This window comes from Fistularia commersonii, chromosome 36, assembly GCF_037954325.1.
Source record: "Fistularia commersonii isolate RoL2024-O1a breed Wild chromosome 36, RoL_Fcom_v1.0, whole genome shotgun sequence".
NCBI lineage: Eukaryota > Metazoa > Chordata > Actinopteri > Syngnathiformes > Fistulariidae > Fistularia > Fistularia commersonii.
Genome location: NC_141319.1, coordinates 2774906 through 2800665, shown reverse-complemented (window position 1 = coordinate 2800665; position 25760 = coordinate 2774906). Strand labels below are relative to the sequence as shown.

General features: G+C 41.4%; 1 protein-coding gene across 4 annotated transcripts; it reads left to right on the top strand.

Moving 5' to 3' along the window:
* Positions 1-1518: 1518 nt before the first annotated feature.
* On the top strand, positions 1519-25374 carry dnajc5ga (DnaJ (Hsp40) homolog, subfamily C, member 5 gamma a). 4 transcript variants are annotated; one of them, XR_015104530.1, is made up of 8 exons: positions 1523-1693; positions 13862-13989; positions 14894-15107; positions 15193-15349; positions 16152-16330; positions 17264-17303; positions 17597-17727; positions 25129-25374. XR_015104530.1 is itself a non-coding variant. In XM_086143390.1 (7 exons), the coding sequence occupies exons 2-5, from the start codon at positions 13871-13873 to the stop codon at positions 16325-16327; spliced, it is 666 nt and encodes a 221-aa protein (XP_085999516.1). In that variant the 5' UTR covers positions 1519-1693; positions 13862-13870; the 3' UTR covers positions 16328-16330; positions 17264-17303; positions 17597-21938. The 4 variants fall into 4 exon arrangements, 2 of the variants coding, with proteins under 2 accessions (XP_085999516.1, XP_085999517.1); XR_015104529.1 differs by lacking the exon at positions 25129-25374 and adding an exon at positions 20185-21938; XM_086143390.1 differs by lacking the exon at positions 25129-25374 and having other exon boundaries at positions 1519-1693; positions 17597-21938.
* The last annotated feature ends 386 nt before the right edge of the window (positions 25375-25760 follow it).

Here is a 25760-nt window from a genome sequence, read left to right as displayed (position 1 = left end):
TTGGAAATGATTTTTTTTCTCTTGCTTTTCAGACTATGAAATTAATTGAAATGGAAATGAAACTATTCCTCATTTTGCCAAGAAGCCACTTGAAGTGATTAGTGCTACAAAATGTGTATTAGCTTTTAATGTTTATTTTGAAAGAAAAAAATAACTATCTTGGGCCCAGGTGTCACATTTTCCTCAAGGCCTTTTTACAGCGATGAAATACACCCCGTATTTGTGACACACACCTCTGGAAGGCTATTGTGTCTGACTTTCAAATCCCTGTTCATTTCTCTCTTGACAATAAAACCCTAATAAAGGAGATATTGAGAAACAATATCCCAAAAAGTGTCTAAGCAGCAAAGAAAAAAATAAAATCCATTAATCACAGTGCCAATTAGATTGGGAGGGTGATTATTCAAGTATGTTTAATCTTGACAGGATTGGATTAAGGGTTAGGAAACTATGGATTTCATTCTTTACCACCACTTTCAGTGTAAACTCTTGAGGTCCACTTTATGCCATTTACAGGACTAATTTCTGACCTCAGATGAATGTCAAATGTTTGAATTCACGTCAGGCAGTAAGCAAGTTACTTGCAACCTTAAAGCGATTGATTATGTATTGATTATTGCAGCATATTTTTATCACTGTCCAATTCAAATGTACAACGATGTTGTATTCATATACTGTCAGTAAACCTTCCTCTTGTGTTAGGGTCGCCACCGACCCGTTTTAGTTTTTAAATGCATAAAATAATCACTTAAATTTTTTTTATTGCATCAAGGCTTCATGACTTTGTCAGGAACCTTGATTTCAACAAAATTCAACAAAACCTTTTTTTTTCCCCACTGCATTATAAAATGCACTAGTTGAAATTATGGCCTTTGTAGTGTCAGGGTCGGTTTCGACCTGGTTATGAAAATAAGGTTATAAAGCAATAATTAGAGCCAAATTTTAAATCATAAATGCGTTGTCAGCCAACACAATGACAGCCACCTCCTCCCCCAATAATGTGAGCTTCTGGGGATGCTCATTTGTCCAGGATTGCTGCAAATAAAAACAAAACAAACAAAGATGAGCATGTCCAGACACATCAGGTCACTTGACTCATTTGACTTGCAGAGGGCACATCTCCAATTTGCAGCATACAAAAATGAAAAGAAGATTTACGTTGAGCGAAGCTGGAGATTACATTTTTGGAGAAAATGAGGGAGAAGTCACAGATCAGCACAGTGATGCAGAGGAGCAAGTTTCTACGATTTTGATTATTTTATGTTGTTTACAGAGGGGTCATTTTACACTTCATTTAATGTTTTTCATTGTGGATCTCTTCACGAATTAGCTTATCTGCTTTGGTGGAGATAAACTAAGGATGTTTCATTCATGATCCCTTTTTTAATATTTTTTTAATCATTTTTTAATCACCTTAAACATGCATTTTACTAATTGATTTATGCGGTTAAATGACTGAGCTCAAACGTGGGTCTTTGAAAGCAGCTATCTGTCCCGTAGGAGGGAATTAGCCAATAGGAGCGCTCGTCCTCTGGCTGCGAGACACCCGGACCGGAGTGCGACCCCGGCGGCCAAGACAGGGCTAATATTCCCGTGATACAGAGCCTTTACATGGGAGTTAAGACACCAACCCGGATGCCTCTATGATCCAGCCAGAGTTACAGCGAGATATACAGTGGTCAGTTTGCACAAGGTAAGGTTTTATTTTTACGTTTTTAGGAGGCTAGCGTGAGATTAGCTCATCGTGGATAGCGCCCCTCCGCACTCCAACCAAACTCCATTTATAAATCTGCAAAAATAATTTCGGCTTCCTTTTTTGGTTACACCCATATAACCTGACATTATTATGCACCGGTTTTATGAATATCATGAACATCTAACCAAACGGGATGCATTCTCTATTTCGTCAGTCGTCAAGAACATATCATTCAACGAAATTCATAACAAGAACGGTTTCATGGCAGGGTGCCGGCTGTGTTTGTCAGCGATTACTACTGGGGCTTAATTATCTTTGTGATAAGAGGTATCAGGATGTGCCGAAGTTATACATCAATATGTTAATTTCATTAACTAAAACATTTGTAAATTTGTTTTAATTTCTCTTGCGGTTAGGAGTATCTCCACGCTATAACTTCGCCTTATGTGGGCTGCGTCTAGCTAGCTGTTAGCTTAAAATGACGGAATACTGTTGTTGTTTTTTTATTTAATTCAAATAACCGCTATTTGAATCGTTATGCAAGAAAATAATGTCGGTGGTGAAATAACATGTATGTGTTGTTTAAGTGTTGGTTAGCCATTAGCTAACGGCGAAACTACCGCCCAGTCCAGGACCGGTGTCGGTTCTACGAATAAGCTATATAGCGGCAGTCACGATAAGTTAACATCCAAGGCGATCATTTGAAAACTTTGACAAACATTGATTTTGTAAATGAAACCGCTCATGAATAACCCTGCCAACATTCATTTCTGAATAAGGGATTCTGTCAAGTAGAAAGTTGTCGGACATCTACGTGCAGTGAGATTAACGATTGCAAAGGATTAAAGTTTGGGCTCTACAAGGGCAAGCAAGCGACAATCACGCGGTTTGGACCGGACCGGATCCCACTTTTCAAACGAATACAAATGGGGGTTTTCGATGTAATCCCTGTAAAACGAAGTTCCAAAAGGTCACAGTGAGCCGAATAAAATAGCATTAACAGTGATCTGTTATGATTCCTTATTTTCCCATCATCTCAGCCTCCGGGGGTCAGTGGGCGGCAACCGTCGCTTTCAGGTTATAGTGATTAAATCAAATTATAGGTTGAGTCATGACTTCACTGTGCAGCTCAGAAAGTTGAATTTGATTCTGATACCGCCGTCAGTAAGTGCATATCAAGCAGCTTTTGAAACCTTTAGGGTGTTTTTTTTTCTGCCCTAAATATAACCCGTTGGGTGACAGTTCAGGTCCTTGTAGCTGGAGGTGCAATTCAGGCCCTTCTTCCACTGACTGAGCCCAGAGAGCAGTGCATCCATGCTTCTCCTTTGAAAAAATCCACCTGCATTTCCACTCTCTAATTTCCATCAGCTCCTCTTCTGATGTGAACTTGAGGTCAGTGTTTCAGTGATTTCAAAAATTGTGGTTTTCCTCAGTATGTTCGTTTCTGCTTCAGTATTATCTTTTCAACTAACAATGTCATCCATTCTGGGACACCTGGACACAGAAAAATTGTGAATGTAGAGATTGAAATCTTCCTGCATGAACAAGATTGGGGCTGATTCTTACAAAATTACAATTTCTGGGTTGACATGGCTGTACACAAGATGACTCAAACAACTTTTTAAGTGAGAGATTTCTGAATGGAGTTTAGATTTAATCAGGGTTTACTGCAAAGAGCCTAGGAGCCTAGTAGTTTATTGGAGCTGTCTTGTGTCTGTGCTCATAAAATACAATGTCATTACTCCTTGACTAGCTTATTATTTGGGGTTCCTGTAACCAGACCTAGGCAGCTGAGGCTGAGTTACCGCTTCCTGACAAACAGTTGGTTTACTTGCAAAAGTAAATGTGTTTCTGTGCTGTACAGTCTCTGGTGTCTTGGCAACTTGTTAGACCTGGTCATGTCCATGTTTGTTCTCCTTCACTTTTAACATAGATTACTGTATTAAGGACCTGCTGTGTTCATGAGAAATAGTACCATCAAACTAATGTCCCTGCAAGATGACCAGCCAAAAATATGTATATCTGACCTGCCAGATCATCTGGTTTGATTTGGGATAAAACCAGGTCCAACTTTTTAAAGAATTAAACCTACTGAAAAAGAGGTGCTTCTGATGCTTCTCAGTTATTTTCTGTCCCCTGCTTAGCAGTTCAATTTCCAGATATGGACCTCAAGATAAACAATCCTCATTTCAGCTGTGGACAAGGATAGACTTTAACAATAACAATGATGGATGTCGAATTGAAAAGTCTATCTGGTGTCATGTTTTATTCATTCTTTCACCTGTATGAATAATCTGTTTGTACAATAAGGACTAATATCCCATGTTCGAAGCTTTTGAATTTCTATTGCATACATACACTTATGAGACCGATGCTGACGGTTGTAAACATGATGGGATGTATAAATCCACTCTCACACAGTTCTCTTCTTACAGTCTCATAAATCATTATTTTGTTGGTCTCCTCCTCACAACTATATTTAACACAACATAGGGTCGCATGGCTGAGTTTCTGACTGACACTATACACTATCCTGCTATTTTTATCAATTCAAGCACCAGGTGACAGGTTTGAGAATATTTTGTCCTCAAATACTTTTTTTTCAAGTTTCCGCACACGAGAGGGGGCATCAAGAAATGGTTCAACAAATACCACTAAAAGTCATTATTATGGTGCATTGCTGTTGGTTTGGAAATGTCACATGACCATCTGTACATCTTTTTTTGTTTAGTCTCTCGGAATGAAGCTGTGGTAATAGTTAATAGATATGACCATCTCATTGTTTGGACCAGACCGAAGTAGTATCAAAGCATATTTATGTGTTAGTCAGGATTCTCTCTTGAAGGCACAAGCTCTTTTTTAGACTTCATAGCACTGACCAGCAGGGATTCTTAATGATATATGAGGACCTGACCTTTTTAATTGAGAGGGACTGGGACATTTGTGATTTGAGCACTTAACATAAAATTGTCTGCAAAAAAACCAAAAAAAAGTTAAGTCACAAGTTGAACGTCTGGAGTGAAAAAGACATGTTTGATTTTTGTAGGAATTCTGATTGTTTGTCTTGATGATAGTCAGATTCATTGTTCTTCATGTTTCTGCAAGAGACATGAACTTGTGTTTGTGAGGTTATCACAGTTGCTTTGTCGCTGAGGTTCACATTTGATTGAGCAAGCTGGAAAGTAAATAAAGACCTGCTTATTTTCTCAGTGTTTTCACGAGTAGCAAGTTATTGCATGAATCTCTGCACACTTCAGGATTAGATTCCAGGTCACTTAGCCTCAATTAGATCAGAAAATCTGTGCAACCCCATTTTTTTATTTCTATACATGTCTCTTCCTATCTCTCCGTAATTTTTGATCCGTTAAATATCCAAAATACAACATCTTCTAAGTTAAAGCCAGACATTTCAAGATCAAAAGACAGTGAAATATTATCTTGTCTAGATATTTAAACTGATATTGGATTTTAATATCCAATACCCTTTTCTCTGTGACTTAAGTGAAACGATTTTCCAACATTTTCAGGTCGAGCTGGTTATTTCAGTTCGTGAACATTTCCTGTGGAAATAAGTTTACTATCACTGATGATGTGTCCAAGAAACTGCATCACAAGATGTATCTTATAACTGCATCAGTCTGGCTAAGCCAGTGACGTCTAGCAAGAGACTGGTTGACGACCATGAACAGAGTGGTGACAGCGTGAAGAGAAAGCGGACAGCGCGGAAAGACGGCAACTAGGGCAGGAAGAGCCAGGAACCCGCCCTGCATCTTCCGTGAGGAAGAACCCCGACTCAGCAACAAAACATCCTAAAGGAACACAGGGGAGCCCGAGAGGGGGGGAGAATGAGCACCCCAACTGGACAGACAACAGGCAAACGTACAATCGACAGCGAATACTGTTACATGCATAGGCGGTAAGAGTTGCAAAAACCCGCGGGGTCTGAAGATCCATCAGACCCAAGATGGGATGCTTGGCAAAAGTGCAATGTGAGCAGCGCACAAGGAACTGCCTCAGCGAGCGGCAGGAGGTGCCAGGAGGCGACGAGCCCCACAGTCTCCTCCAACTACGTACTCCGGAGGACCTTGGTGAGGCGCAGGAGGACACGGGCCAGGAGTCACCCCACAGTGCCCAGAACCTCCACGCTCAGGAACCCCAAACGCCAGACATCCCACAACAACAAAAACAGGTCAAGTGGCTTCCAGCCAGCAAAACAAGTGAGTGTCAGAAGTTCGATGACGATCTGGATGGTATTCTGGAAGCCACAATGAAAGGAGGGGCTGACAGGAAACTCCAGAAAATGGCCACCATGGTCATCAGCCTCGCCACTGAAAGGTTTGCTACAGAGGGGAGACTCTAAGAATCACAGGGCATAGAGATCTCACAGCTGCATCGGGAACTCAGGGACTTGAAGAAGCAGTTCTTGGGTGCAAGTGAGGACCAGAGACCTGGGCTGGCGGAAATTCGGGGCGTCCTGAGGAAAAATGTGCTCACCCTCAGAAGAGCAGAGTGGCATAGGAGGCAGGCTAAGGAAAGAGCTAAAAGGCGCGCAGCCTTCCTTGCAAACCCCTTTGGGTTCATCAAACAGCTGCTAGGTCAGAAGTGCAGTTGCCATCTAACCTGCACAAAAGAGGAGGTAGATGTCTACCTTCATGAAACATACAGCGACGCAGTGAGGGAGGAGGACCTAGGAGAATGCAGAGAGCTGATCAAGCCACCTGAACCAGCTTGTGAGTTTAACACCAAAGCCCCCACCTGGAAAGAAATTCAGATTGTGGTCAAGACTGCAAGGAACAACTCAGCACCTGGACCCAATGGAGTCCCATACCTGCTTTACAAGAGGTGCCCCAAGCTCCTTCAGCGCCTGGGGAAAATCATAAGGGTGATCTGGAGGAGGGGGGAGGTTGCCCATCAATGGAGATCTGCAGAAGGGGTGTGGATCCCAAAGGAAGAGAAGCCTACCACCATCGGACAGTTTCGAACTATCTCCCTGCTCAATGTCAAGGGAAAGATACTTTTCAGTATTCTTTCCCGTCGACTGTCCGACTATCTTCTCCAGAATCAATACATCGACCCTTCTGTGCAAAAGGGTGGGATCCCAGGAGTACCAGGATGCCTGGAACACAGCGGAGTAGTGACACAGCTGATAAGGGAGGCTCGAGAGGGGAAAGGTAACCTATCTGTGCTTTGGCTTGACCTAGCTAATGCATATGGCTCCATACCCCATAAGCTGGTGGAAGTGGCATTGGAACAGCACCACGTCCCATGTAACATCAAGGCCTTAATCATGGACGACTATAACAGCTTTCACCTGAGATTTTCCTCTGGAACAGTCACATCATAGCGGCACCGGCTAGAGAAAGGGATAATCACTGGATGTACCATTTCAGTGATACTCTTTGCCTTGGCTATGAACATGTTAGTCAAGTCTGCCGAGCCAGAGTGCAGAGGGTCCACAACCAAGTCCGGGATCCGTCAGCTCCCCCATCAGAGCATTTATGGACGACCTGATGGTAAGAACTGCGTCAGTTCCAGGATGCAGATGGATCCTCCGAGGCTTGGAAAAAGCTCACCACCTTGGCACGCATGCACTTCAAGCCGGAGAAATCCAGGTCTCTAGTCCTGAAGGGTGACCGACCGTTCCTGCTTCTCCTTAGGAGGCTCCCAGATCCCGTCAGTCACGGACAATCCTGTGAAAAGCTTTGGCAAGATCTTTGACTGCTCCCTGAAGGATACAGCCTGTATCAGGGCTACCAACAATCAGCTGGAAGGCTGGCTGACATCAGTGGACAAATCAGGTCTCCCGGGGAAGTTTAAGGCATGGATGTACCAGCACGGTATTCTGCCCAGGATATTGTGGTCCTTGTTTTTCTGTAAATATCCTATATCCATCGTGGAAGGGTTTGAGTGGAGGGTCAGCAGCCACCTCCGACGCTGGTTGGGGCTTCCCCGGAGTCTCAGCGGCATTGCCCTCTATGGCAATAAAAGCCTTACTGAGGAGTTCATGGTCACCAGGGCAAGGGAGGTTCAATATTTGCATTGTGATCTATAGTGAAAACAGGAAGCAGGTGTAGGAAAATCCCCAGTGGTGAAGGCATGTCCCCAGAAAAGGAGAGAAAGAAGAAGATCAAGTGTTTTGTTTTTTTTTTTGTTGTGGTTTCTTAAATGTACTATTTAAATTTGTTTCCCTGATTTTGTCCAAAAGCAGTGGCATATTTTTTCTGCACTGGTCTGTTCAGCTGCTACTGACTTACACATACCTCATCCTGGTTCTTTTTCCATCCAATTTCAGACCCAAAATGTTTTCCAAGTTGGCTGCTCAGCCAGCCTCCTAAGGTTTGGAACACTTAGAACATCTCCTCATTTACTTGATTTCTCCACTCACTTGATCCAGCTTACATTTAACTTTGGTTTCAAATTATTGCACTATGGAGAACTATGTTTTATATCACAATTTGTTTTTTTCATCAGTTACTCCAAAAATCCTAAAATCCTTTCAATGTTACCAACTTCAGTGTTGAGGACTCATGATTATGAATGATTAATTCAACAGTGTGTTGGTATGGACCTCCAGTACGCTGCTGTTGTCAGTTCAGCTTTATGTCATTATTGGCCTTTTCTCATTTCGATCTTTTGTCTCTCAGATGACATCCTCTCAGCGAAAATATCCCGATGAATAGCATCTAAATATAGATTAATGCGGCCCTTCATAAAACCCGCAGCACAAAGAACTCAATGTCAATAGACAAAAGACTCTCTCTTCCTGCCTATTGAGTTTAAAAGACTCGCTGCTTCAGTAGAGATGTTCTGGTCCAATGAAGGAAAACAAGCAGCGCTGTGGGTGTGATACATCCCTATTTACCTTTTGAAGACTTGCATTGTAGAGTCTGCAGCTCAACAGCCGCAGTTGAACACTTAACCTAATTGACCCAGTTGATCGATGGCTGTGGTCCAGACGTGCCTCGTGAGCTACGTTAATTTCCAGAGAAATATCATCAATTCCTGAAAAATGACTGAGCGTCGTTGTAAGAGAAGTATTTATTTACATCAGACTTTTAGACCATCTGGGCCCACGGCGTTTCCACTGCTGACTAAATAAGGGCCTTCTGGTTCCGTCCCTCTGATGGGAATGGCTTATTCCCATTTAGATAAACTCAATTGATGGTTTAGGAAAGTTCATGTAAAACAAGCTGCCATGGTGTCTGTGCGGGCCTTGATTTGAGGAGAACATTATATTTATTTATGACCTGGTAATGAACCGTTCATTGAATGGACTTGTCAAATAGGATGAAATCATTAGATTTGGTCTTTGTTGGGAATTTTCCTTCAAATTCTTGTTGTGCAAAATCTAATTTGGGTAGACAGAAATGTCTTTCCTTTTCTCCTACTAGCGGTAATGGAAATTCCTGTTCTGGGGGAGAATTTGTTTTTTTCATTTTTCGAGATTAAGCAGATGAATTAGAATTGTCGACTCAACCCCACTCTTTTTTTTTTTTTTTTCTTTTTAGCAAATTGATTTTGGATTCTCTCAATGATCCTTGGCTCCAGTCATAGCTCGCTGCCTCTCAGCAGCTCTCTGGGATAACAATTTCAAAACGAATCTACAACTTGAGTCTAGCATTTTCATCCTACTTTACGATAAATATGATCTGTAGACCGTAAAGTAAATGACAAAAAAATAGCGTCTGTGTGACACCCATCTGTCACAATACAGACGCTTGTCGGCACTTTGAAAGCTTAATTTTTCTTGTATCAACACACAGCTAATCGGATGAGAGACAAAGAGTGGCCCATCCTTCTATTACCAGATGAATATTCGCTGGCTGAGGGGTTCATTCAGCGTTACGATGAAATGAAAATCAAAAAATAACACATACCATACCCCCAGGGGCATCTGAAACAATTTTGAGACAGAAGATTTTTGTCTTTCTTTCTGGAAATAACATTGTTTGTTTTTGTGGTAAACAATATGTCTGCCTCTAAATGTTTTTGTCTGTCCCTTCTCCATGTCTCAGAGCAGGTGTGTGTGTGTGTGTGTGTGTGTGCGTGCGTGTTGTTGCTGCACAGTTCTAAAAAAAAAAAATTCTCAATTTAAAATGTTCAGATTCAAATTGCATCTGTGGTATGTTGGGGTTTTTTTTCCCTCCGTCTTGTAAGATCTGTAAGAAACACAGTTTTGTCCTTTTTCAGTCTGGAACATGTCCTGCTATGGCCTCAATATTAAACATTTGCGATTTCTTGGAATTTGATAATTGTGGCGGACCAGGTTTCTGTTTGGATTCGATTTGTTGTGATGCCCCGGTGTGTGAAGCTGCTCCTCCTCTGCAGCTGCGTTTGCCTCCTCAGCGCCGATTAATCGTTGCCCACTCATTTGTCAAAAAGGGGCGATTTGAATCAAATCCCTCTATTGCTGAAAAGCTCAAATATTTAATGTTATTGGACATTGATTCACAGCACAGACGTACGTTCTAACTTCTTTCACCGGAATATTAACGGAGCTCACTTTCAATACTCTGAATTCACTGTTTTAACAATAAGAGGACATTCATTTGAAAGCAAATGAGAGCAGCACACATGCAGCTGTCTGTCTCGTGAGTTCTCACATGGAGAACGGGAGGATTCTCAACAACTGTAGTCACGCCTTCTAAGGCTAAAAATGGAATGAGCATCACATTCTGAAAATTCCTCCAAGGAAATACTTTTGATATTTGCTGTTAGTGAGAATATTAACTCTGTACATATCAGGCTATTAATAATATCACGTCTCATCGAATCAAATCATTCATCTCTGGCAGCAGGACAGTAACTTGACTATCAAGGGAAAGGGAGAGAAAAAGCCGAATGGATTCTGGAGTTGAACTTTTTTAGGACTTTCAATTTTTCCCGTCATGTTCACACGACTGCCATGATTGACATTCAGCCTGATGCTGAAAAGTATGCTTCATTGTCAAGCAACAGTTTAGTGCTGCGCTGAAAATAAACTTGAAGATCTAATTCTGAAATTATTTTCATTCAGTTAGGTAACAGTACCTTGACATTATTTTAAAATGACTTTTAAAAATGTTTTCTTTACCTTTTGGCTTTCCCCTTCAGGGGTTGCCACAGAGAACCAACCCTCTCTATTAAGCCCTATTCTATGTATTCTCTTCTAAATAACTTAATGTCCTTTTTGATTATGTCCATTAATCTTCTCTTTGGTCTTCCTCAGAACCCTCTCAGTCTGCCTTCCCTTACGTTATTGCCAAAACATCTTGACATCCGCTGTCCCTCTGATAGACTCATTCCTGATCCTATCCAAGCTCGTCACTCCCAAAGAGAACCTAAACATCTTCATCTCCTCCACCTCTGCTTCCTGTCTTTTCTTCATTGCCACTGTCTCCAAACCATACAGCATTGCTGGTTTCACAGATGTCTTGTTCACATTTCCTTTCATTCTGGCTGATATTCTTTTACCGCGTAGCAACCCTGACACTTTTATCCACCATTCCAGCCTGATTGAACCTGTTTCTTCACCTCTTTTCCACACTCTCCATTGCTCTGGACTGTTGAACCTAAGTTCTTAAAATCCTTCCACCTTCTTTATCTCCACCCCCTGTTGCCTCACTGTTTTGGTCCTTCTCATTCACTCACACATACCTTGTCTTGTTGTGACTAACCGTCATTCCTCTGCTTTCCAGAGCATACCTGCACCTGTTCCCTGCTCTCTCAAAATGTCATCTGCAGACACCATGGTCCATGGAGATTCTTCTCTACCCTCATCTATCATCCTGCCCATCTCAAAGTTTAACTTGCCTCACTAACCGCCTCACTTCTGTCTCACAGCTTATACATGTCCTGCACCAGTCTTAACATATTTCTCTGCCATCCCAGAGTTCCTCATACAATTCTGTTGTTTTTTTTGTGTCCCTGTTGTTTGCTTATTCTAGATCTACAAAGGGACAATGCAGCTTCCTCTCTACTTCTCTCCCAGCATTCCTAAAGCAAATGCAGTATGAAACCATACCATGGCTGACATCTGCTCTATCTAGTTTCCACAACTGTTTTCTATAACTTCACCGTATGGCTTATCAACTTTATCTCCCTATAGTTACAGTGATTCTGCACATCACCCTTATTCCTAAACATGGGCACCATCACATGTCTCCTTTCCTTTAGGCATCTTCTCATTCTCCAAAGTCTTGTTGAATAATATTGATGATGATCTACCTCCACAGGTATATCATCAGGACCAACAGCTTCAGACTGAAGCATCCTTCAGAATGATCGCCAAATCAATCCAATCCCCCCTAAACTCTTGGCCCTGGAGTAGTATTTTATTCACAGATGTTAGGGTGGTAAAACAGGCCCTCTTCGTGTTATGATGAATTCACCCGTTGACTTTATGCTTTATTGCGAGACTGCCTGTGGCTAAGTCCCCCCCCCCCCCCCCCCCCCGAGGTGACGGAGCAGTGTGAGGTCATCAGGAAGCCTGGAAGCGCGAAGCGCCAGTTCATGGCCGCTCAAAATACCTCGCATTAGGTTCAGGAAAGAAAGAAAACAGTGTGTATGTGACGATCATGCTTCAGACCATGTCATGTTCTCTCCCCCCCCCCCCCCCCCCCTGCTATTTTGTCAAAAAGGGCAGATTATTGTGTAATCCTAGAGCTGAGCAAACAAAACTAAGCTGTGTAGTTCTCAGCTGGAATAACAAAAGCCTGTATTCACTCAACCAGGTATTAGTCAGGACCACTGTGTGGGCGCAGACAATCACAGCTATGGTGTTAGGGTTTAATCCTGGACGTGTGTGATATATTTATTTGTTTCTTTTTTTTTATTTGTACATGTGTATATTTGACATTTGTTCTATGAGAGTTTTGATCTGTGTGAACCAGTGTCTAATCCCGATGCCCCCCCCCAACCCCAAATGTACCCCACTGTCTCTGCTGCTGCTGTTAAAAAGTGGTTCGCAGTGTGAAAAATATATTCTGCCTGGCGCTCATGTGTCACACGCTAGGTACGTGTTTGTCTATACACCAGAGCAGTATGGCTATGTTTGTATTTATGTGTTTTGTGTGTTTGTTTTTCTACGTGTCATTGTAACCGGGTGTGCTAGTGCAAGTTTTTGTGTGCGTGCGTGCGTGTGCACGTGCGGCACATGCGTTGTATACCATGGTTATCTATCCAGACTCTGATCAGGCCGTTGGCCCTCTCTGACATTGACTTGGACAGTTAATCTGTGAGATCAGCAAAATGTAATCTTCTTTAGTCAACGACCCGGACAGTATTATGTATGGCTGAGTAGGAGCCATAGTGCGTGCGTGTGCATGTGTGTAGAACCCTCATAATATACATACCTTTACTTATTCAAAGTATTAACTATATTTTCCTTCTTGTTAACCCTCAAAACCTCAAGCTGTTTGTTTTTAGATTGTTGTTCTTGTAAAGTTTATTCACCGTGAGATTGCGTGGCTGAAATGCAGAGTCAGCACAAACTTTGTGTTATTTCTATAAAAAGATCTTTGAGTTCTCTGATAAATGACAGTCAGAATATCATAATTCCTACTACATTAAGAAACAAAAGTTGTCAATTTCCTCTGTAGTTTATTTCACATTATTGGGATTTTTGCCATATCATTTGCTCCCAAGTAACCATATCCTCTACATTCTCTTTCCAGAGATATTCAGATATGCCCTTTAGGGTTCATCGTAGTGCATGATGAGGCCCAATCTAACCCTTCTCTGTGCATCCGAGACTCTCACACCAATTAGCTTCTTGCCATCTTTCACTGTCTTGTCCCCAAGTCCTAAAAATTCCTCTAGAATATTTTTTCGAGTTGCAAACCGGCAGAATTAAATATCAGCATCTTTCTTACAAAGAAAGATCTTGGCTCTTCAAGGGTGGATGTACCTGTAAAGACTCTATTGCTGACTGCATACCTCAGCTGACCCGCACGCACACACACACACACACACACACACACACACACACACACATACACAGGATCCGTAGATCAAAATTGATTTTAATATGGGGAGTGAAGAGTGGAGGATGATCCTCACACACGCCTGCTGATCAGAAAGGGGCAGCTGGAAAGTTAACTTTACTGGATTTGTGAATTCTGAAGAGCGGTCAAAAATGTGATGATTTTTTTAAGGGTTGATTTTATTTCCATCTTTTTCTAAAAGAGGTGAGCCATGGCTGAACCGAACTCCTCCCGCCCCCAGAGGAAGATGTCCACCGCTGGGGAGAGTCTCTACAAGGTGCTTGGGCTGGAGAAAGGAGCCTCAGCTGAGGACATTAAGAAGGCCTATAGGTGAGCACACACACAATCAGCTCTTAATTGAAGCTTTCTTTTTTTTTTTTTTTTTAACACTAATAGCAATATATTCAATCAGGAAAGTGGACAAGATTCTGTGATTTTAGCATAAATTTTTGCTGCTAAAATCCCACATTTGTAATTCAAAAGAGATCTGACATGCAGTCAGAGCCGTAATCAACCTCCTGCTGAATTTATAGTGGTGACGCTAGTTAAAATCGTTCCAATGTTGACCAATTATGTGATTCTCTTTTAGTGCTATGTAAATACTTTTTTTATGTAAATGGAATATCGTGTTTATGCAAAATATGATTTCTGTTTTAAAGACCAGATATGATTGATTTTCACCAATGTTTGAGCCGCAGATAAGTTTTGTGATTCTGCATTTAATTTTCATATCATGATCATTTTTGTAACAACCAGCTGCACCAGAGGCAAAAATTGAGATCAGAATGACCCTTTTAAATGAAAGAAAGACTTTAAAGTAAATGCAGGTTTATAATTTAACAACACCGTGATTTTTAAGAAACTAAACCAAATTAGTCAAAGTGAAAGGATGGTCTTAAAACAATCAACACTATCGGAAGATATTGAAACCCCTCAATTCATCGACTTCCAAACAAATTGTCAGCTGTCACAATTCACTCAAATGTTTTTGTGGACATTCTGACATTGTCGGAATCTTCAATTAATTATAGAGACACATTGAAAATGTAGATATGTCATCTTTGGTGGATATGATATGACTCGGTCAGCTTGCTTTGTATTGATATCTATCTGTGTCTAAAAGGCCTTTTTATCATTTTGTTTGCATTCATTCTTTGTAACATTGAGATGATTTTTTTGTTTCCCCTTCAAATTGCTTCAGCTGAGCAAGTGCTTCTTCCTTCTGACCCATCAGAAAACTAGCTCTTAAGTACCACCCCGACAAGAGCCCAGATAACCCAGAGGCAGCAGAGAAGTTCAAGGAGATCAACAACGCCAACTCCATTTTGAACGATGAGAACAAGAGGAAGATCTACGACGAGTACGGCTCCATGGGCCTTTACGTGTCCGAGCAGTTCGGAGAGGAGAGTGTCAAATATTACTTCCTCATGTCCAAGTGGTGGTTTAAGGTGCGCTGCGTTCGTATCGGCGTGCAAACGTTAGTTTTGTGCGGTCGGAAAGCAAAGTGGGTTCAATTGTTCCTCTGGCCTGCAGACTCTGGTGCTGTGTTGCACGCTGTTCAGCTGCTGCTGCTGCTGCTGTTGCTGCTTCTTCTGCTGCGGGAAGTGCAAACCGCCAGAGGATGACGAGAACTACCAGTACGTTGATCCCGAAGACCTGGAGGCCCAAATCAAAGCAGAGCAGGATGCAGGTAAGAGGAAGCTCAAGAGGGAATGACTGACGCAGGGCCGTGCTTCTTTTGTTTTCATAAAAAATTGAAGTTTCTTTTGTGCACTTAACTAGAATAGAAGAGAATAAAATGTGTCTTTGATTTTCCCACGATCTCAGTAAGTTTGTGGGTAAAAGGGAAAAACAGAGTTCAAACAAACACATCCAGAAAAAAAATCCCTAAATGTCTTTTTAGTTTAATTTATTGTGCTAATGTTCCACTCAGTCTCCAGGTGGGAACCTTAGGAAACTAATGTTGGTGTTTCTTTAAAGTGAAATACTACGCTTTTGCAATACTCGGAGTATAGTTTTCAACCTATTAAATCAGACAATGATCAAATGAGGTCTGACAGAAACGGGTTTTGTGACTGATGCTCACACTGGAGTGGCAATTTGCCTTTTGTTACTGAGGATTGTGCTCAAAAATGAAGTTGGAATGGTATGGACACAGCTGCTTTATGAGACAAATCACTTTAATATCCAATATGTAAACATTAGCCAGAATACTAAGATAGGGATGGTCACTAAGATTCTAGCTATAATATTCTTTTGAGTCTTTGGCCTTTTCCACCACATCAAGCATGTGCGATAAAACAAAATAAAATTTTAGACCACAAAGCCCGGTGATGCACACACGTCCCTGACCTTTTTTTTTTTTGTTATTTTATTTTCTCATAAATAAATGGATGAGGGACTAGTTAAAGTGAGGCATTCAATTACCTCACCACTGGACTTACTCCTGTCTCATGCCGCAGCGCTTGTGTTTTCGTGCTCCAACTCAACAGGTAACACAGTCATAATAGGTCAACCAACATCTAACACGGGTCCAGAAACCCCGGAGGGCAAATGTCACCCCATTCCCTTCCCCATGCCAATGCCTGCACCTGAGCCCCAGACGCTGGCATCAGCCAGCCCGGCAGGGGAGGAAAACCCCGGGGAGACCTTGCCAGAGTCAAAATGACTCGTAAGAGCCGCCGTGTTCTTGTTCTTGTTCGTGTGTCCAAATCACCTTTACCCTTCACGAGCCTGTCCACTGCTTTGTCATCTGACTCACGGCCGCTCTCGACTGCCCTAATCCTGTCGCACAACCGGTCATCTTCTCGTCCCTGCATGTTCCTTCACGCTGCCTGTTGTTTTTGCTCTTTTAAGTAAAATAGACACCTCAGTTTCATCCTCATTGAAAGGAACCTAACTTTTATGGTGTGATTTCCTAAATCATTATTCTTTCATGTTGGGGTGAAATTACACTGCTTGTTTGCTTTATATTTTTACCCCAAATTAATTATAAATCTGCATGTTATCATGTTTTGAATATGATAAAATGTCAGAACTGTACATTTCAATGTTGACAGTGAATTGAAAGGGCAGATGCTCTTCATCTTGGAAGTTTTATTCCTCTCCCGGAGTCAAGAGTTTACAGCAAAAACATTTTTGGGGGTAAAATCCTCATAAAATTATCACAAATTCTACTCCTTTTAACAAGGTGTCTTGAGTTGTCGCTGTTCTGACCTAAAAATGTCAGAGAAACATTCATCAGGAGAATATCTGTTTTTTTAACTGTGCTTTTGACACAGAAACATGAAAAGTGGAAGGAAGTGACAAAGCAAATACATCCTCCTCTGTTCCATGTTGTTTGTTCACTGATTTGCGGTAATTATGATAAAAATGTAAGAATATGGCATTTTATTCCTTTGCAATTGTTCACAGTTTATTTATCTTTCCAGAAGTTTTTTTTTTTTTTTTTTGTTTTGTTTTTCCAGTCCTGCCTCCCCCCCCAATGTGTCCCTGCTGCAATTCGAGGAATTTAAGCATGCAGGAGGGAGTACTCTTAAGTGGGGTGTTTGCAGTTTAACACACTTAAGATATGCTTAAACTAGGACTATTTTCTCTCCCACAGGAAAATGACAGCATGGATGAGAACCACCTCCAGGAAGCAGGTACGAAACTTATTTTTCTGTCGTAGCGGAATACTTACTCACAATTTACTGACTAAAAATTCTTGAAAAGTGCCGTCGAATATCCTGATCCATAGATAAAAACAAATCAGAAAAAAACATGTATGAAAACTACCAGGAAACGACCACAGAGTTATAAAAAATTGAATTTTTTATAAAATAACCGTAAAATCCAATTTGACCCGATTGTCCTGGAAATTTGATCTTGGCAGGGAATTTCCTGTTATTCTGCAGGATTCCCGCAGCAGTCATTAAACACCGCTTCTCCTCACCAGGCGGTCCAGCTACCCTCACTATCAGGCCACGTTTCACTGCTGCCAGCGACGCAGTGACCCTGCAGCCACCAGCCAGCTTCCCCCCCTCACCTCACATCTGCCTGACCTGCCCCCTGGATCAAGCCTGCCAGGTGGGCACCTGAGCGCTTCTTCCATGGACCTCCAGTCACTGAGCCGTTTCCATGCCAATAAATCCACCGTGTTTATCCGTCGCCGTACTTAAAAAAAAGCCAAACCAGGGTAACCTGGACCATGTGTCGCAGACCCCGGATATGAGCTCCTACTGGTTCGCTCATTTACACGACTGGGCTTCTTACCCACCCGGTCCGGTCGTGTCGCTACAAACATCAAGTACAAGGTGATGGCCAAGAGACAGGACGCTCTTGATCCGCTATCCAGACCGGATAAATGTTAGCCCTCCCCCTCCCGTTCTCTTCGAAGTAAATTCCTCGACGACCCAGTCTTGTTTTGCAGATGCAGCGGGTCCCCCCTGCTAATTAATTCAAGAACATACCTAACTTGAACAAAGCGATAAAGCAGAAGTGACTGCGTGACTGATGATAAAATGTCTGAGCCAAAAGCAGGAGTCGAATATACAACAAGAGGAGATCTGGGAACCCCCCGTATGTTTTGTTCTGTGCCGATGCATGTTCTGTCCCATCCAGCACTGGAGACCAGACTCCAGCCATCGTGGGCTAATAATCTGCCCGAAGAGACGCTCCGATTCTGCTTCCAGTCACTGTTCAAACTCTTGAACTTGCTCTTCTGTCATTTGTGCTAAAAAAAAAAAAAAAAAAAAAAAGCAAACACGAAAAGATAAAATCCTCCCTCAGACGTAATTACTCCACTAACAAGGACGATGACCGAGGTCAGAACTTCAGGATCCAAATCGAATCTTGGCCAATGATCTTGACCTTTTTGTCTAAATTCAGTTGAGTTGTTACACTTTGATTTTGCTTGGCAAGTGTTTTTGACCAAAGTTGTTGTCGGTTTTGATTATCCTGAAGTCCCTGTTTGTTGCCATTTATATGATTGGTCTTCAGTTTGGCGGTAAATATTCTGTTTTTCCTTAGAATGGAGCTGTATCAACTGACTCTGCTTGGTCATGTGCAAGGGGGCCGGTTCAAACGGACTGAGATAATTGACTTTACTTGGAACCACTATCTTTTTTCCACTGTCAAGTCTGTCCATTTTCAACAATCATTTGTCTAGGAGGTGGAACCCAACCCAATCTCACTCGGAACCAGCATCAATATTGAGAGACAGCGGATCAGTCATAATGGAAGAACCAGCTGGGATTAAACCATGCTAAATCAATAATTTGTAAAAACTACCTGACCTCAATCTAACGTCAGTAAGACACGTTACATTTCCGTTGGAAATAAAGGATTGATGCAATGTCCTATCCAGAAACTCAAAAGATATTTAAATGTCCTGTTCCCTTGACATATTTAAGATATATTTTGTTTAGTTAAAAACCCAAAAACCGTCCCTCAGCCTCACCCCTGAGGATGTAAAATCATTAATGTTCTGACATTAACATCAGTGAAAATCTTTTTTACACATTACTTAGTAAAGTTTGCCAGACTACCATCAAGGTATAGATGGCATAATTTTTTGAATATACATATAAATATATATATGCACAGATATATATATCTGTGTGTATATATACTTTTTAAATATATAACACAGAAAGTCAGCCAGCTCTTGCTGAATAGCCTGGAAACAGAAACTTATACTTATATAAGACATTTACACCAAATTTGATTAACGAACTATTAAAAATTCAAAATTGCAAACAAATCAACTGGTTGAATGAAACTTTACGTTCTCCTTTATTTTTTTTGTTTCTCCCGATTTCTAGCATCTGATCCCGGAAAAGCAGCTCAAAATCCTATTGATTTGGGAAATTTCACAGAGATTGAAGATGGTAGTTTTCCACCTCATCATTAAACCGTTGTCTAGTCACAACATTCCCTGAAGGGTCCGGGGAGGAAAATTCCATCAGAAGTGTTGTTTATATCCTTCTTTTTTCAGCTGAAGGTTAAAAATATTTCCAGGAAATTTGGGGGGGGGGGGGGGTCTTCTCTGCTTCAGTTTGTTAAGACTTGGGTATTCGCCCGCATCCAAAGCCATCAGTCACGGCTTGCGTGCACACACACACACACACACACACTCTTGGTGTGTAAACCTGCAGCAGGTTCTCTCCAGGCTGACGAGCATCCTGACTGGATGGAGTGCGGTCAGCTACAGTGAAAACATTTTTTAGTTGTTTTTTTAATCTTTTGTAGGAATTTTAACTGGAAAAAAACATAGAAACTGTACAGCATTTGATCAACTGAACTCATCGATGGTGTGACATATTTGACTGACTTAATCTGTTTAAAAAAAAAAAAAAAAAAGTTCAAAATCCCAGTGTTATTTAATGGTACATCATGTAATTGGGCACGTGACCAAGTTTGATTAGATATATTTAAGAATCAAATGTTTTGTATTATCGATCAATTCAGTCCTTCTGTTTTAACTTATTATTTCTATGTATTTATTTATTTTATTATTATTATTATTTTTGTTTTTATTTTTAGATTGTCCAGACAACTCATTCATACTCATTCATTCTGGAAACACATGCTTAAGGACCCAAACTGACCTCATTATTTGAGATAAAACTCCAAGTCCTGTCTTTGGAAAACTGGATCAACAGGCTTCATCAGTTTCGCCTCCATCATAGAATGAAGAGAAGGTGACATTGTGCTACAAATGATTGTGATTTGGATGATTTTTTTAAGTAGAAATTTCAAAGCTATTTAGTTCATTTTCTTGATAAGCAAAGGGGCCTAAGTTTGTCTCAAGAGAGTTTGTCGGACTTGGAGCTGCTAAGCAGAACACAACGTGCAGGAAGCCTCGTCCTCATGTGAGTCATTTTTAGTTTTATTAAACAAGCTTTTTCAAATTTGAGATAGTTTCAGCTTACATCTCCATGTAATTTCAAATGATGATGATTCTTTTATTTTGGGTATTGCAAATTCTTTATAAAGCACTTCAGTATCAACAGAGAACTGAAAGAATACAGGTTTTTTTTTTAAACACTGTAAAAACAAGCAAAAAAAAAAACGTAAATCCACAAGTTACCTGACATTTGTTATTAATTAACATGTTTTTATGATTGTGTTCATAAAAACAGCAGTGTAATTTTTTTTGGTTTCTTAATTTATGTCAAATATAGACTGATTTATATTTAATTTTATGAAAAAGAGAGGTTTGATTTGGGACCTTTGTTCGTCTGGGTACTGAAATGCTAACATGCCAGCACTGTCACCATGTTTCTGTATGTTGCATATGTTAGCACAGAGCTAAAGTTGGTCCCGGGGTCCAATTGGTCGACAGTCACAAATCCAGCAAAATATGCTGTGTTTATTCTGAGTGACATTAAGACAAAAGACAAATATAAAAAGTGGTTAAAACTTTTCAATTGGCAAATGCGAGTTTTGTTTTTGGATTGTCACTCTGTAGGGGATCTGTAAAAGAATTCATCTCAAATTCAATCAAATAAAAGGGGGATTTTATAACTTCTTGTTGGCATTTCTTTCTGGTTAAAAATGAATGTTTCACAAGTATTTTCTGAGTTTGAAAGACCAAAATCTGGAGTATAATTGAATGAATCTTATTATTTTTTACCTCATCATGTTAATGACACTTTTATATCGTCATAAGAAAACCTTCCTCTGCCTTTTTATTTATATGCATTAAGATGTTAGCAGTGGAAAACATGGCCAAAAATGGTGACCATTCCATATTTACTTTCATAAATACTATTCATAGGTAACATTTGGTCGTGTTTTATCATTTTTTAGATTGTTAAAATAACATAAAGGAACATCTTGTTGAGTCAGGATGTCTTCTCTACAAGAACTTGTTCCTCAATCAATAATTTTATCAATTGATTAACTAATAGACATTTTTATTTTACTCAATTATAATTTCCACTCAACCAACACACAGCTTTGAGGGGTTGCAGGAGCCAATACCATCTGTCACTGGGCAAGAGGTTTTTTTTTTTTTTACTTATTTATTTTTTTATTTTACAAAAATCAAGTGATAAACTTTTGCTGAAGTTTTTCAGATTTCTTGTTTTTTGGAATAATTTAGCAGAAATGTACTGGATCTGGAACTTAAGCGTGACATTGATGTTACTGAGTGAATACACTGGGAAATATTCATCTTTTAATTCACTGAACTGTGTATATTACATACCTGTCTAACCTTGAAGGTGTGTTTGAATATAACAATTGTCCCTGTATGTTGACATCATTTTTCTCAAAATTATATCATGCTAAAAGATGGTGCTTCTTATTTACACTGTATTAGGTCAAAAAAAGCCCAAATAGCAAAAACAAATGAAAATACAACCTCAGGGTGGCACTGGCCAGTTTCCCCCTGAGCCGCTCCCAAGCCCGGATGAATGCAGAGGGTTGCGCCAGGAAAACTTTTGCCAAAACCAAACGTGCGAATAGACCGATGGACAGGCCGACAGTTGAGGTTAGACAGGACTCCATGGACCAGGATGTTTGCAGATGACATTGTGATCTGTAGTGAGAGCAGAAAACAGGTAGAGGAAAATCTAGAGAGGTGGAGGTATGTGCTGGAAAGGAGTGGAATGAAAGTTAGTCGCAGCAAGACAGAATATATGTGTGTGAATGAGAGGAACTCGGGTGGAGCGGTGAGGCTACAGGGAGTGGAGATCAGGAAATTGGAGGATTTCAGGTACTTGGGGTCAACAGTCCAGAGCATAGGAGAGTGTGGAAAAGAGGTGAAGAGACAGATTCAAGCAGGCTGGAATGGGTGGAGAAAAGTGTCAGGGATGCTATGTGATAGAAGACTATCGGCCAGAATGAGAGGAAAGGTGTACAAGACAGCGGTGAGACCAGAAACAGTTACAATGACGAAAAGACAGGAGGCAGAACTAGAGGTTGCAGAGGTGAAGATGTTGAGGTTCTCTTTGGGAGTGACCAGGATGGATAGGATCAGGAATGAGTCTATCAGAGGAACAGCACATGTTAGATGTTTTGGAGAGAAGGTCAGAGAAGCCAGACTTAGATGGTTCGGTCATGTATAGAGGAGGGATAGAGAATATATTGGTAGACGGATGCCGGGATTGGAGCTGCCAGGCAAGAGGTCTCGAGGAAGACCAAAGTGAAGATTTATGGACGTAGTGAGAGAGGATATGAAGGTAGTTGGCGTGAGAGAGGAGGATACAGAGAATAGGGTTAGATGGAGAAAGTTGATTTGCTGTGGCGACCCCTGAAGGGAAAAGCCAAAAGAAGAAGAAGAAGCAAAAACAGATGAAAAACGTGCACCAAACACGCATTTTGGGTCTAAAGAGGTTGAACAAACCTCTTCTTCCATCACTCTGATGGAAGAACCAGTATGCCCTCATGTGGTAAAAATCGGCACCCAGCTATGAAGTGTCTGATTTTTGTTGCATTAGTTGCAACATAGTGGACTTTATTCATCTGTATTTTGGGTCATTAAATTGAAGTTACCGTCCAAAGTGATTTGATCTGAGGTCACATGATGCTTTGGTTGCCAGTGGGGGTGGGGGGGGTGGGGGGGCTCAGCATTGGTAAATTTGTCTCTTCTGCCCGCAGACCTATAAATAGCCTGTTAATCCCATTAGTGGCTCAGTCCACTTAGCTGCCGCCATTCTGTTGATAAGCAAATACCTCTCGCTTGTTTGGCCGCTTGGAGCCGACCTCGCCACTATCTACCCACTCAGTGGCAGGCTGACAACAGTCAAAGGGTGAGGAAAGTGGCCGGGGTCAGTGGAAGGTTTGCCGGAACAGAGAGATCGGCACACAATCTAAAGTCAAACTTGCCTGTAAAATGTCAACTAATTATTCAATTAAAATGTAGTACAATGTGAGTATTGAGGCCCAAAAGGCTCGTGATAAAAAAAAAACAAAAACAAAAATGTGATAATTAAATTGGAAATTTCAAATGTTCATGTGTTTTCAAATGTGCCCGTATTAAAATCGGAAAATGAAAGTAAAAGTAAGCCCGGGTTAACAATGGCTGCCACTGGTGCTGATAAGCTACAGGTTGCCGGTGGAAAGTGGGCAACCGTGGGCCAAAAAAAAAAAAAAGAGAAGAGAGATAGAAGAGAAAAGGTGACTGAGAGAAGGGACTTTGAATATTGGGATTGGTATGGATTATTGATAGTACAACTTAAAACCTGCACCTAAGGTGACATTTCCACCTGGTGTCCTGAACACACAGTTCTTATCAGACCAGAGTCATATCCACCCTATTTCTCTATCACATTATTGACAGGAAATTGAGTTGGAGTTATTTCGAAGGAGTTTGTTAGGAATTTTCAAGAGGTGCAGAGATTGTTAAAAAAGACCCATGAGTCTGAAGCTGGAAATTGATGCTACGGTTGCTTGGTCGAAAAGTAAAGAGGGAGAAAATGACTTAAATAGGGCGGCAAGTCAGATTGAGACGGGAAGGATGTGCAGCAAGTTCAGGTGATCAGGTATAGATCGAGAAATGTATTGATAGGTGCCAGAAAAGTGATGCGAAGAGGGAAAGAGTACTTTGGGAATTTGATGAATGGGGACAAAGAGCAAAGGGTAGAAGAGTTGACTAGGATGGACGATGAAGTAGCAGACATTAGTAAACGTGAAGTGAGAAGGGTATTGAAGAGGATGAAGAGAGGAAAGGCAGTCGGCACTGGTGATGAGCCTGTGGAGGTGTGGTAGTGTGTGGGAGAGCCAGCACGGGAGTCAATGAGCCGATCGATGAAAATACAGGAAACAGCCGTGGAACCTACACTAAGAGCAGAAGTCGGTGTTTGTAAACAACAGTGTGGTTTCATGCCTAGAAAGAGAACTACAGATGCAGTGTTTTCTTTTAAGAATGCTGGTAGGGAAGTGCATCGAAGGTCAGAGTCTTCTGCTGAACAATGGAGAGTGTGGAAAAGAGGTAAAGAAATGGGTTAAAGCAGGTTGGAAAGGGTGGAGAAAAGTGTCAGGGGTAATGTTTGATAAAAGAATATCGTCCAGAATGAAAGGAAATGTGTACAAGACAGTTGTGAGACCTGTGATGCTGTATGGTTTTGCGGCAAGGAAGAAAGGTTGCAGAGATGAAGATGTTGAAGAGTGACGAAAATGGGAGTGACAAAGATGTTTAGGATCAGGAATGAGTCCATAAGAGCAACAACCCAAGTTAGATGTTTTGGAGAGAAGGTTTAGGGAAGTCAGAACGAGACGGTTCAGTCATGTAGAGGAGGAGGAGGAGTGAATGTATCGGTAGATGGATGTTGGGATTGGAGCTGCTCGGCGAGAGGTCAAGAGGAATATTTATGGATTTAGTAAAAGAGGACGTGTCGATGTGGGAGAGGAGGATACAAGAGAATAGCGTTAGTTGGAGGAGGTTGATTTGTGATCCCTGAGTGGAAAATCCAAAAGGAATAGAACAAAGATAATGCATCCACATTGCCATCACACTTTCCTCCACTGATGTCTCCGCAGCGCTGAGCTGGATCAACCCCTGCAAGGCTGCTGGTCCTGACGGCATCTGCTCAGAACATGTGCGGAGCAGCTAGCTGGGATTTTAACAGTCATCTTCAACCAAGAAGCTGACATGCTCCAAAGCCTCGACAATCGTGCCGGCGCTGAAACGCTCCAATCTGACGCCCAGTAGCACCGACATCCATCGTTTTGAAATGCTTCGAGCGGCTGGTCCTGACACGTCTGAAGGGCTTCCTCCTACCCACACTGGACCAACGCCAGTTTGCCTACCGCAGCAACAGGAGTATCGATGATGCAGTTTCCACAGTGCCACACTCTGTGCCCACACATATGAATAATCACAACACCTATGTGTGATTGCAGTTTGCTGGCTTCAAGCACAGCTTTCATCACTGTCGCCCCCTCCAAGGTAATCACAAAACTCAGCGACCTGAGCATCAACACCTCCCTCTGTCACTGGATTATGGACTGTCTGACCAACACACCACTGTATGTTAGGTCGGGCCTGTTTAGCCGCATTTTGTAATAACGGTGCATTTTGTAATAAACGTCCAAAATGTAATAACTTTTTCATTTCATTTTGTAATAAAGCCGCATTTTGTAATAAACTGCCCCAACGCATTTTGTAATAA